Here is a 14222-nt window from a genome sequence, read left to right on the forward strand (position 1 = left end):
CATTCCGCGTATGGGGGAACAGGTTATACCAGTTCTCCTATACGCGGATGACGCCGTACTCATGGCTCGTACCGGGGTGGGCCTCCAAAAATTGCTGAATGCCTTTGGTACCTTCATGAGCAACCTCGATCTCAAGGTAAACACAAAAAAGTCCCAGGTGCTAATTGCGGGGAGGTGTAAAAATAAGGGGAAATCTAAAAGCTTTTATTGTAACAATGAAGTGGTATGTAGGGTCTCCTCGTTTCCCTATCTTGGGGTAGTATTCGACGAAAAGGGCACATGGCGCCCTCAAAACACAAGCCGTAGTGTGGCTTTTAGCAGGAGTGTTTCGGGCCTCATGGGGTTTGCCAAAAAACTGGGAGGTAGACCAGTTGAAACCATTATCAAGGTTTACAAAGCAAAGTGTTTGGCCGTGGCCTCATATGGATGTCAAATATGGGGCCACACCCTGACTAACAAAATCCAGCTGGTGTAAAATAGATTCTTAAGAGGGCTCCTCTCAGTCCCCCAGTCAACCCCCACTTTTACTACACACACTGAAGTGGGGATCGGATACTTCTCAGACCAAATTAAAATAGCACCCCTATTATATTGGTTAAAAATTTGGCTTAACGAGGAAATTACCTTAAACCACTCTATTATCAAAGATTGCCTTCATCTGGAGATGGCTGCCAATATTGCTTGGCTGACCTATATCAAAAAGGGTTTTCAGAAGATAGGCCGCCCAGCCCTGTTTTACTGCCCCGACACAATAACTAAAAAAGATGTCGCCCTAACAAAAAACGCTCTAATGGATCTCTTAACATTAGAACGGGAGGAGATCGAGCTGAGAAAACCTCTTGTAAGAGCTAATTATGGGCTGGTTAGCTGCTCAGGCCCTGAACCATATTTATCGGTGGTAAATAACCGGTACCACCGATACCTCCTGACAAGATTTCGCCTAAATTTGATTCATTACACCCTGGGCTCCTTCCGTACTTGGTGTACTCCGGATAAAGCAGACCCTTGTTCTTGTGATTGTTTCTCATCACAAGACACCCTACATTTTGTAATGTTCTGTACACATTATGAACAGTCCAGAAGGAAATATTTGTTACCAGTCTTGAAGAAGGTGGGCTTTGTTCAGGTTAGACCAGCTTTAATTTGCTTAATGCAACTGGGTAGCCCTTACATTATGTTCTCTGTAGCTAGTTTTTTAATGGCAGCCATTCGTGTAACGAAAAACAATACCAGCTTACCGCAGATTAAAAGTTGCTTTGAGTAATATATTTTGTAAAATTATGTAATATACTTGCGTACTAAGGTTTGTAGTTTTAAAGGATTTTAAAGGTACCAATTTTATGGTGAAATAAAATTTTTAAAATGTACTGTATTGTTTAATAATGACAATTAATTGTTTTAACTTTATTGGCTATTTCTGTAAATATTTTTTGCTATTTAAAACGATTGTACCATGTCTTTTATGATATTAATTTTATCGAATAAAGAATTTTTGACTGACTGACTGACTCTATCTAAATTTACTTTGGATGTCTCGGAGATGTTCTGAACCAGATGTATTCCTAAGTATCTCATTTGGGGTTTCGTTTCAGGGAGTGAATCCTCCTGATTCCACTGCATGACCTCTGTTTTTTCTTTGTTAATTCTATATCCAGAGGCCTCACTGAAGGCTTCTGCCTGGTGAAATAGTCAACGGATTGATACCTCTGGATTGGAAGTGTACATTAAGAGATCATCCGCATATAGAGTGAATTTTAGATCTAGATCATTCATGTGGAAAGGCTTAATTAAAACATCCGATCTTAACTGGATTACTAGGGGCTCTATATATAGGTTGAACAGTAAGGGAGAGAGGGGACATCCCTCTCTAGTACCTCGTGTTATTTGGACCCAGTCTGTAAGTGAGTTGTTGATAAGGAACCTGGCCTTTGGATGGAAATATAAAGCTTTCACAAATGTTATAAAACTAGTTGGAATTCCAAACTTTGATAATGCTTCCCACAAGTACGGCCAACCAACTTGGTCAAAGGCCTTAGCGGCGTCTATTGCTACGATAGTTAGTGGAATTTTTTCCTCTGTAGCAAAGTCGATAGCCGCAATAGCCTGGAAGGTCAGCTCATTCAGCTGCCTGCCAGGCATGAAACCCCTCTGATCTTCATGTATCACAGATTTGATTACTTTGGCCAATCTCGCTGCCGCCAAAATACCAGCAAAGATTTTATAGTCTGTATTTAGCAGCGAGATTGGCCTATATGACTCAACCCTCATGGGGTCCTTATTAGGCTTCAAAACTAATGTGACCGTAGCCTCTAACCATACTGGAGGGACAGGCTCTCCGCCTTGATGTATTTTATTAAATAAAGACATAAGAATGGGGACTAGAATAGGAGATCCTAGTTGATATACTTCTACTGGAAGCCCGTCTGGGCCGGATGCATTTCCCCTGGCCATTCTTTTTAGTTGATCATGTATCTCTCCCTCTTTAATTATAGAACCCAAGAACAGGCTATCTGCATCAGTTAAATGTGGAATGCAAAGCCCCTCTAACCACTGCTCTGCATCCCACAATGCACTATACTGTGTAAAATTCAACATGGCACCACCCTTCCACTCTTGGAGGCTGCTGATTTTCTATCCTATGATGTGGTTAGAGAAATGAGTAGACCCCTCTTCATCTACCTAAGAAATCCTTTAAAGCCTGGCGGTTCACACCTACAGATAAGCAGTCATTGAGTGCATGAAATCAGCCAACATGGCACTCATTGCTGGCTTTTTAAAATTCTTGATGCTGTTTGTTAAACAGAGCTGCGCTGTATGCTGTATCAGTTAGAACTTGATACATCGCCTAATGGCATTCAGATCAGACCCAATTCAAGAAACTTCATTGTTGCTGTTTATTTACTGATGGATAGACCTGCAATGTGAATAGACTGCCTTGTTGCTTGAGCTTCATTTATTGTTATCTACAATGAGTCATGATTTTTCTTGAGGTGCTGACACGGCTTTAACAGTGAGTTTGCTCCCCAGCTTAACAATTTTGTAGATTGGTCAGCACAACGCACATTAACTGTTCCACCTTTTTTAAGGTTTCAGGTTGCTGCTTTTTTGCACTGCACACCACACACTTTGCACACAACTTAATGATATTTATAATTGTTTAGGTACGGACGTCAGGTGGAAACTACATAGAAGCACAGTCATGTTGCTCTTTAAATCCTATCTTTGCAAAAATTATATATGGGAATATTGTATTTTATGCTGTCTGTTGCAGGTAGTAGGGCTTTGTACTTCATTGTTTTCTGCCTTGTAAAGATTTTAATTAACTCTGCATGGCGAATAACTAAATACGTAACTACCCCACACTAGTACAAGAATCAGCTGGTTACATATGGCCCAGGAAAGAAAGGTTTTATTCCCCTGGTTTCCCTTGACATATAACTTTGAATAAACAGGCCTCACCCATGTCCCTTTCAAGCTAATGAAGTTCTTGAACCGTCCCCAACTGCCTTTCCTGTCCTGATAGGAATCACAACCTGGCACCCACATCTTTCTGCCAAAAAATGCCTAATACATTGTTTCTGCTCTTCGGGCAGTTTTCACCTGTTATTAAAGGGATGCACTCGTAGGGCCCATCTGCTGGCAGACTAATGCTTATTAGCCTACCGGACGTACAACAGAAAAAGTGTAATTTTTTAAAGGGAACTTTTCCTAAATATTTATCCAAATCCATCTTTACCATCCATTCATTTGATTTATTAATAAACATTATAATTAGTGGTTGCATCGTTCCTGTTGCTGAACCCAAACCAAAGATAACAGAATTATTATTTTATCTAAACATTAGTTTTTCTCATAGACTCAGCGACAGCCTTGTGGGCTAAAACAATACCTTTTGTGGCTAGTCACTGTGGGTAAATGCTAACCCTAAAATCTTTCATATACCACTTTTGAATAGTAGGCACGTTACCACGTGGGCTACAAGGACTACTTAGGTGTACCTTCAAAATAAAAAAGAAATATTAATATTTAAAAGTAGGCCTCTTCACTGTCAAAAAGGGTTATTTTGACAGGCCAACTGAAGCAGCAGCAGTTGGGCTACGGAGGTAGGCCTCAAGCCATTTTTTCTTTATGATCCTAGTGGAATGCACAATATATGCTGCAGTCCATTTAACATGTGCATGCATTTGGTATATTTTCCTGAACCAAATACTGTTGCCTCTCTAGAAAGTTAAATATGCCAATTGGGGATTAGCCAATTTTATCATGTTTTAGGTGTCATAGCACATACAATGTGGCCTAGTCACTAGTGCGCCAATTTGCAAAGCTCAAAAACCAGCAATACCAGTCTGCAAAAATGGGGTGATCACACAGAAAGATGATTTTTTTTTCAATTTGTTTAAAATAGAAATAAACATTAGGAAACATCCCTATAATTTTTTCATAGGGACATCTTCGCCTTTGTGTGAGACGTTACTAGTGGTAACTTTCCACTCATAGATCCTCCTGCAAAAAAGAGTAGATTTACACCTAAGTAAAATAGTAGGTGTGGAAGTGAATACATTTACACGTTAAAACTTCCAATTTTGAATAGGTCCTCGAATTCGTAAATGCTGCTGAAAGGCAACTTCCTTCCAGCTGGCTTGACCTAAACAAACAGTTGCATTCTGTTCTTTCTGATACGTGATAGTAACAGCCCATTTAAAACATTGTTTCATCCTCATTCGCAGCAAAAGTAGTTATCGTATTTTGCCAAACAAACCCACACTAGGCAAAGATGCAATCCCAAATATAAGAGCGTTAACGTCAATTTGCCAGGTTAAAATGATAAATTCTTTCTTCTCCTGCCCTCCGTACTAAATCAGGATACAACACATACACTATAATGTTATTTTTTGTTGCATACAATTTGATTTATTTTTGTGTTCCGTCTTAGGTGTTAATGTTGACGTTGCAGAACGATCCTCCTACTTTGGAGACAGGAGTGGAAGACAAAGAAATGATGAGAAAGTATGGTAAATCATTTAGGAAATTAATTTCACTATGTCTTCAAAAAGATCCATCAAAGAGGTAAGTTATTTGTGTGGGTTATTATGTTTATTTAGAAGGTTTAACGAAGGCAACTGTATTAAATATTACCTAATGTCGGAACGAAATGATGCTGTCTACATGCAAAGGGCAAATATAGTTTGTCTCTTTTATTGTGCATATACTGAAATGTGTGACTAATGCTTTTGCAGAAGTGCTTTTTATAATTTCTTAATGTTGATTCTAATGCATCATAACACAACATGTTAACAAAGTAATATATTTTCCCCACAATCCAATCCCACTACCCAGTCTAGAAATTACCAGTACGTTTTACAGGACAACATGAAATAGAAGTACAAACATAAAGATGGATGAGCTCAAACATACTCTTCCAGTCTAACATCACAAGACTAGGCCTCCCAATCTGATAAGTGAAGTTGATTCAGCTACCCTCACCATCGTTTTGTATGTTTTAAGGGACAGCCACCAGCTTTATATGCTGACCCTCTGCCACCGCACACATCTCCATGCCTCTATACCATTCTACAATATACAAGAAATGGGGCAGTGGAACCTCTCCAATATCTTGCTACAGCCACGGCCCGTGGAGGGAGTCCGGTGGGGCAGAAAGGCGGGGGTGCTAAAAACCGGAATATGGATAATTGGAGGTAAGTAAACAATGTAATTAATAAAACGAATTTCGTAGCACTCACTGCATCGCATTTTGCGATGCAAGGCGCGCTACGAAATTTGTTTTATTTATTACAACCCCCACCCTGCCCCTCCCCACCCCACCTTCCTGCCCCACCGTAACTCCCTCCACGGCTGCAGCTGTCTTGCTATGTCTCTCTTAACAAGTACTAGACCATTAAATGCAGATCCTCTCCAAGCTCAATCTCCACGCTCATAAGCCATAATTCCAAGCAGGGTGAGTCCTGGATCGACAGCCAACTCCCTACCATGGACTCGTGCAAGAACATTGTGTATTCTTCACCAATACACCTGGATCAGTGGCATCTAAGGCACTAGTGCCTTAGGTTGTTCCCTCCTCAAATGTGGTCATACCTCTGTTTCTGGATTTAGTGCCACAATGTCTCCTGTATCTTTGATCATTGGCCGACTTCTTATTGCCTTAGGTGATGCGTCCTCTCCTGGGACTTCCCTCCAAATAGTTGACAATTTACATTCCCCCACCTATTTCCAAACACTCTCAGGGATGTCAAAAAAGAAGGACTTCCCAACATGCATTACTTTCAATTTATCTGGAGATAGCATGTATTTAAGTTGCATGGCCCTTAGTTTCTGCTTGACCTTGACCCATCACAGGACTTTCACAACTGTTGAATTCATGCTGTGTGGTCTGGAAAAATGGACACTTTAGCATTGGTGGATTGAAGGTCTGGGATTTGATGTCCAAATCTCAGGATAAGATCTCTGTCAAAATAATTCAGTATTTGCACAATTATCAGCACCCAGGGGTGACTTCAAAGTCTGTACTATGGGGGCTCTCTCCAAAATAAAGCTAGGGGAAAGATCAGATTCTGGGATCTATGATCTGAACCACTCCAGGAAGAATTGTTCCATCTTAGTGCTCTTTGCACCCTCAGGTATCCCAATCCCTCTTAAGTTGCTATGTCAGGACCAGCTGTCCACATCCTCAGCTGTTCTCACCAGATTCACCAAAATCCCACAAAAGCATTGCTAATCTTTCACAAGCGATTGAACGTCATCTTCGACCTCTGAGATGCACATTTGTGCCTCAGTAGTGTTGTCTGCTAGGTTTCTGAGATCTTTTCGGTCGAGTGAGACGTTGGTGTCCACTCTTTCTATTTGAAGCACCTGCGCCTCCCCGGACTCTTGGTGGACTGTAGGATTCATGCCGGATAGGCTTCTCCTTTCGTATTGCCAATTAGGGGCACCACTATCTCTATTGGCTTGTCCTGTTGGGTGCCGTCCTTTGCCCTTTCCCATGTTGGAAAAGGAATATGAGGTCCAAGTCTTGTATGAAAACCTCAACCCTGGCCTCAACATCCCAGTAGGGCCAGAATAATGTTACTCCTCAACCACCACAGTACGGCTGCATTCTCATCCGGTTCAATCCCTCCAGGCAGGCCACTACCCCAAGGGCAAAGGGGAGCAAAAGGAAGTGACCCAGGTGGCCTCTTCTCTGGGAAAAAGTGTTGAAGGCAGGCAGTTGGGCACAGCGAGCCCCAAGAAATGTTAAGTCGGTATGGGGGCCCATCCTGCTACACAGCAATATCAAGGCTCTCAGGAGCAGCACAAAATCTACATCCATCACTGGTCATAGTTCTACAGTCAATCCTTGTATCACAGAGAGCACACCCTTCACAGCCCACAAAAATAGTCTTACAGAAGTGATACTGCAATATCACAAGCCTGATGAGCTCCAGCAGGCAGAACAGGGGAGGGTGGAGACCAGAGGCGGCAGGTCCTATGCACTCCCATATGGGTCATGCTGGTTCCAGCACACCTGCACCCATCTTAATGAAGCCATCTAGACATGGCAGGACGTTTCCCGCAGTGTTATCAGCTAAACAAATTTTTTACATTTGGCTCCACAGATCCCCCATTAGCTTCTCCATAAGAATCCAGTGTCAGGTGGGTTGGACAGTCCCCTCATACTCAACAGCCAACTACTAAGTTAGGTTGCCAGGCCACCTCAGCCAAGTGACCTCACCCACTCAGCCTTCAGGCAATCCCAGCTCATCTTTGTGGGCCTCCCCTCCAAATCTACAACCAGGATTATAACTGCCTGCTGGATCACAGTGGATGCCGCCTCAGGTCGCCAATCGCTTTTGGTTGCTCCCTCCTTCAGGTTGCAGCACCAGCTCTCAACATCAGTTTCAGGGGAGTCCCAGTGTAATGGAATTGGTCTGGACAGTGGTAAACCAACCAGCAGATTTCAATGTAGCCACAACGGTAGTATTATGAAGGATTACAGTTTGCCTTACCACGTTGCTCTAAAAGAGTGTGGCCACCATGTTGGGCTGCAAGCCCCGTCCAGAAGAGCTTTTTTAATAAATTAGGGGTCTCCACATAGAGAATTGTAGACCTAGCAATTTATAAACTGCAAGACTCAATTAAAAGAGTATGTGATATATTATAGAGAATTTTCTGTTGCAAAATCAGCAAGGAGATCCAATTATTTTGGCCCCGATTACAAGTTGCCTGTGGATCATGAGTTAAATTCTCTGCAGTGTAGAATCACCTACTAAGTCCTTTCAGGCATATTTTCCTACTTGATTCAGTGAAGCTTTTACTCCCATTTCCCAATCCCTAAGCAGGTGGTAAGTGAGAGCTGGGGAGATACAGTGGGCTGCCATATGAGTTCTGGGTGGCACGATAGGAGGCAGGGGTCGTGCTGCCTAAGCTGCTCATGGAGGGGTGAGGTGGGAACTGGCCTGAGCCTCTGGTCGCTTCCTACCACAGAGCCCCAGTGTTGCGCTTTGCTTTCCACCCGGTAAAACTGGGTTAGGCCACTGAGAATGGGCCAGACTGATATCTCCAAGGAGAGTACTGCTCCACCCAGTGGTGGGGACTTTCATGGGCAGATTTTGCAGAAGTGCCTGCCAATATTATGAACGTTTCCACTTTATATTAGTCAGTGGGTTTCCTGTGGAAAATTAAATGTTTAATTTCTTCTGAGCCATGTCATTTAGAATACACTCATTTGCTCTATCACATATTCCAAGGCAAATCAAACGGTGCAACAGGTTTGACGGATCTCCCAGAATGTTTGTACCTCTGTCATGACTATTAGTAGAAAGTACAATCTATAGGAGCAGTACTAATTTTCTCTAAGAGCTTTATGAAAGGAGAGGCTCAGGTAGGGCATTGTGTCTGTTTAGGCATGGATCCTCGCTCATTAGTTTTCTACTTTGTATCAAAGAAAATTACTTAACTCTCTGCAACTAAATCTGTCAGTCCGTTTTGTCTAACTTGCTCTAGACTGTTTACTATGTTTATGGGTATAGCAAATTATTTTCTCTCTCTATGCACATACTTAACTCACTATGGAAAATGAGCAAAATATGCAGCTTTGGCACCACAGCCACATATTTACAGTAGATTAGAGGTTAATAATTTTCATAGTTTTCTACCATCAAACATTGATTTACTTACCTGGCTCCGTATGAAGCATACTCCACTTCTTTGTCTGTATTCATATTAAGCATGGGCGAATTTTGCGAACCTCGCGTTCGCGAATTTTGCGGATTTGCGAACTTGCAATCCGCAAAATCCGCAAATTCTCGCGAATTTGCAGATTTTTTTTTTTGTGTTCGCGCGGGTTTCTGCCAGTTCGCGAGGGTTTTGCACAATTTCGCAAACGCGAACTTACCTGTCGGGTCGCAAGTTTTGCGAACTTGTTGTTTCTACGTGTCCAGCCTGTTTGGGACACTCTTCTTCATCACTGCCACTCTCTGTCACCACTGCCACTCTCTGACTACTCATGCCACCCTCTGGCCCACCCATGCCACCCTCTGTTTCATCACAGCACCCTCTGGTTGTCCAGTGTACATTATTGTGGCAAAGCAAAGCACACCTTCCCTGCCTCAAGTGACCTGAATTAATTTGGGGCTGATTAATGTGTCACAGAATATTTTTTTAGCTGGCACCTGCTTCCTTAGTGCTTCCTGATTAGTGATCTTTTGCACTTGCTAAGTGCTTTCATTGTTGCAAAATTAGGTACAACACCTGCCCTGCCCCAACTGACAATAATGAATTAGGGGCTGATTAATGTGTCACTGGATTTGAACTTCCAGCCTGGCTCCTGCTTGTCTGCCTTAGCTGTAATTCAGGACCTTTGTGTAACTATTCTGAGGGTCAGAGCAGGGTCACATAATAGTTGCAAGTAGGCAACTGAACTCTGGAGGGGCCTCTCAGGAAGCACTACAGGAAATGGCTACTAATGATGAGCTTGAACTTTTGAACCTGGTAAGTAGTTTCAGTTTTGCTAAAATCGTATTTCTGCAATTTAGCGCTTATTCGCGGGGCGCGAAGTTGACCTGGGAAGCCGCGAATTCACGCGAACAGTGCGAGCAAGCCATAAAATCCGCTGCTCGCGGATTTGCGGATTTTGCGGGGAATTCGCGGATCTCGCGGATTGCGAATTTACCGAAAATCCGCAAAATCCGCGAGCGTAACGGATTTTCCGCCCATTCTTAATTCATGGAAATATTAACATCTTCACTCTGCCCCTAACAGCAATAAATGTAAGTGAGCCAACAGGATGGGAGTGCATGATGAGAAATTTCAGCACTAATTTGAATCTTAATTAGCAAGACTAATGTTTCTAGTAAATCATATGGGAATGTATATTTAATTTAGGCAGGATGTTTATTATTATCAGTTTCAGAAAGGCAGTGCCCGCTGTGCCAGTTTTATTACTGGTAGGCTGTTGTTTCTTGGTAGATATCATGGTTAAAGGCAGCAAAGCTTGCACAATTCCTTTTCCTATGGCATATTATTTATGTGCTCTAAACCACATCTTTTGAGGATTATTTAAGTTTGCAAATGGCTATATAAAATCATGTAGTTCTCTAAACATCAAGTTTGGTTTCCTAGGGCAATACAAGGTAAGAGTGAACATAAGAAAAGTTTATATGCAGTGTAGGTGAGTGGGTTTGGTAGATACGATACGCCTATTTGTATTTTGGTATTGTCTTTATGCACATGTTTCTGGGATCCAATGCTAAGGGAAACAAAGTTGCTCTTGAATCTGTTAACATACAGATGCCTGTACTTTTGTCACAAGTTAGAGGGATGTAGGAGAGTCAAAAAATATAGCACAGGAAACACCCAGGAAGGTTGGGCATTCAGGCTGTGTATATTTTGTGTGGGTGGGTTATCGGTAAAATCACAAAAACAGATGATTTGGTAATTTTTTAAACTTTTTTTTAAAACTTAAATAAGGCGATTTCATTGCCCCTTTGCTGCAACAGGACATTAATCCAGCTACACCAAAGGGCTATGAAGGGCAGGCGTTGGACTGTACTTTTTGCTATGTTACCCATTCCTCTTTCCAGGATTAAAGTACTACGTCATGCATTCCTCAGTGCCCAATTCTGAGAAATTAGGTTGGTTGAGGGGTTGTGCCAGCCATTCTCAAGCAACTGCCACAATCTTTGTCAGTATGAGCCACAATTAACCTGTTCTTAACCCTATGGTAGTTGAGCACAAAAACAGGCTTAACTTAAAGGCAATAAATAAAGCATTTATGCGGCACACAAAGAGTAATAAAGTGTAGATACAGCACAAAAAATCCCGCCCCAATTTTGAAAAGCAGAGTAAAATGTAGTACGTTTTTCACACCAAAACAACAAAAATCCAATCAGTACAGTTAGGAATAAGAAATTGTTAAAGTTTAAAGTGAAAAATAGTGCCTAAAAATATCAGAACGCGAACTGCAGACATTTAAGTGCACTAGACTGGGGTAATGTCAAATGTTATAGCCAATTGCGATGGAGCGCATTTCTGATGCATAAAGTGGATTGAGCCCAGTCTCTGCTTAGGTAACGTTCTGCTGGGCAAGGCCGCCGGTGTTCGAGGAGGAGGCGTCGTCTGGGAGCTGCTGGATGAGGTTGCGGGGAAGAGACTGACCGATGATATACCTTAGGCAGATCGACAAGCAGATAGGTACTGATCTCTTCTCAGAGCACTATATGGCTGAAAATGTTCTAAGGACCCACTTATGGATTTGGGCTCTGTGGGCACTTTTAGCACTGATTCCAAGGGTCCAGGACTAGAGGGGCACCGCTTGTAGTGTCTGGATATACTGCTTGGTCTAGGTGTGGGTTAAAGATGGCTGGGCCAACGAAAACAAATGCTGCAAGGATAGGAGGGTAGGAGGCAAAACCTTTGGGGGAAAACAACCCTAAGGCTGACAGACTTAACACCCATGATGGCCCTCAGCAGTTCCGCTTCAACCATCTGAGCTCTCCTGAGGTACTGTCTCATCCTTGCCACTCTCCTCCTCCTTTGCCCTGTCTTAGACTTGAGGAGGGTTAGTTACTGCCCACAGCGAAAGATGCAGGACAGCCTGCCTATAGGACATCCTGTGGTAAGATATATTGCCTTGTAGTGGGTTTTGCTGTCTTACTTTATATTTGTCTAAAGGTTTTCTTTTCACCCATGACCCTAGAATGAGTAACCATTCAAAGTGGCCGTGTCTTCTCAGGTGACAGTGGTAAGCTTAGTTCATTGTCATGGTGTCCTAAAATATACTCAGTTGAAAATCAGGTGCTTAAAATAAATCTCCAAACTAGAGGCTTTGAAGCTGTTTTAATTGAATTGGAGCTACATGAATGTGTTCAGTTGTTTGTGTGTGTGTATATATATATATATATATATATATTACCTACTGGCGGTCGCCAGTAGGTATATATAGTTAGGAGTTTTTCTCTATGGGATTTTTGAAAATTCTATGTCTAATAACTTTGGCGTTTGTGGACGGAATTGGCTGAAATTTTCAGGAAAATTGAACATTTTGTTTCTGAGCAGCCCCTGACAATTTGGGGGGGTTTCATCAAGGGGGGGCCGAGAAAAAAGGGGGGTCCCAAAACGCGTTTTTCCCATGTTAATTTCCATAGGGCGGTTGGCCTCACTTTTAGCTCGAACGGCTGAATGGATTTGCACGAAACTTGGCAAAATTGTAGGGACTGTTAGCCCGATGTGCCTTTGCTAGGTCTCAATATATGTGCTCCAGTGGATTTTGAGTAATTTAGGTTCAAAAAAAGATATATATCTGGGCGGAGCCTAACCACACATCTGATCTGATTGGCTGTCAGCACTTCATCCAAGAAGTGTTGGCAGCCATCTTGGGACCAATATACATGATAGCACCTCATTAAAAAGCATTGTAGTTAATAGAGGGTTTTAGGACTTTAGTTACATTATAAATCATTTGTTGATGGTACCATACTCGTTTTAGGAATTGTGGTGGGTTCTAAGGTGATTTTACCATGTGAAAAAACCTTCTGCTGTGATATCATGAATATTGTTTGAAAGAAAACTAATATCTCATGATTTTCCCACAGTGGTTTGGAAGGGGATCTATAAGCTAAACTGAAAGCATATTTTCTGTAAATTCACATTATCTTTCTCAGTCATGTGAAAATGAAGTCTGACATTCTCAGTAAAACATGTACATCCAACAAGGACAGAGACTGTCAGTTGATTCCTTTGTGTTCTACTGCAGCCTCCTAGAGTGTTCTAAAGAACAACTAGAGCGCTAACAGTCCTACTTATTACAAAGGTATGGCACACCTGAAGCCATCTTGATTGGAATAAAGTGGTAACTCTTAAAACATTTAATTTAAAAAGAAACAACATGAGGGGGTATATTTTGCCATAGAAAGTATGATTAGTGCTGCAGAATGAAAAATTAGGGCACATTTTGAGTGACTTCTCAAATCCTTTTCTATTTCATTAAAACATTCTGACATGCAGTCTCCCAAAATGGCCACCAGAGACAAAAGAGCCCAAATGTAGCCCAAATATCACCCAGATGTAGCCCAAGTATAGCCCAATGACAGAATGTCCCAGAGTGTTCTAAAGAACAACTAGAGCGCTAACAGTCCTACTTATTACAAAGGTATGGCACACCTGAAGCCATCTTGATTGGAATAAAGTGGTAACTCTTAAAACATTTAATTTAAAAAGAAACAACATGAGGGGGTATATTTTGCCATAGAAAGTATGATTAGTGCTGCAGAATGAAAAATTAGGGCACATTTTGAGTGACTTCTCAAATCCTTTTCTATTTCATTAAAACATTCTGACATGCAGTCTCCCAAAATGGCCACCAGAGACAAAAGAGCCCAAATGTAGCCCAAATATCACCCAGATGTAGCCCAAGTATAGCCCAATGACAGAATGTCCCAGAGTGTTCTAAAGAACAACTAGAGCGCTAACAGTCCTACTTATTACAAAGGTATAGCACACCTGGAGCCATCGTGATGGGAATAAAGTGGTAACTCTTAAAACATTTAATTTAAAAAGGAACAAAATGAGGGGGTATATTATGCAATAGAAGGTATTATTAGTGCTGCAGAAAGAAAAATTAGGGCACATTTTGAGTGACTTTTCAAATCCTCTTCTATTTCATTAAAAAATTCTGACATGCAGTCTCCCAAAATGGCCACCAGAGACAAAAGAGCCCAAATGTAGCCCAA

At 41.8% G+C, this 14222-nt stretch overlaps 1 protein-coding gene across 1 annotated transcript in view; it reads left to right on the forward strand.

The window, feature by feature from the left end:
• The window catches only part of STK39 (serine/threonine kinase 39), a 1290321-nt gene that overhangs the window by 779660 nt on the left and 496439 nt on the right, over window positions 1-14222 (forward strand). Inside the window, exon 8 of the mRNA XM_086958759.1 lies at window positions 4934-5067. Within this exon, the coding sequence (XP_086814885.1) occupies window positions 4934-5067 (134 nt within the window). The remainder of the gene's footprint in view (window positions 1-4933; window positions 5068-14222) is intronic.

This window comes from Lissotriton vulgaris, chromosome 2_1 (genome assembly GCF_964263255.1).
Source record: "Lissotriton vulgaris chromosome 2_1, aLisVul1.2, whole genome shotgun sequence".
Taxonomy (NCBI): domain Eukaryota; kingdom Metazoa; phylum Chordata; class Amphibia; order Caudata; family Salamandridae; genus Lissotriton; species Lissotriton vulgaris.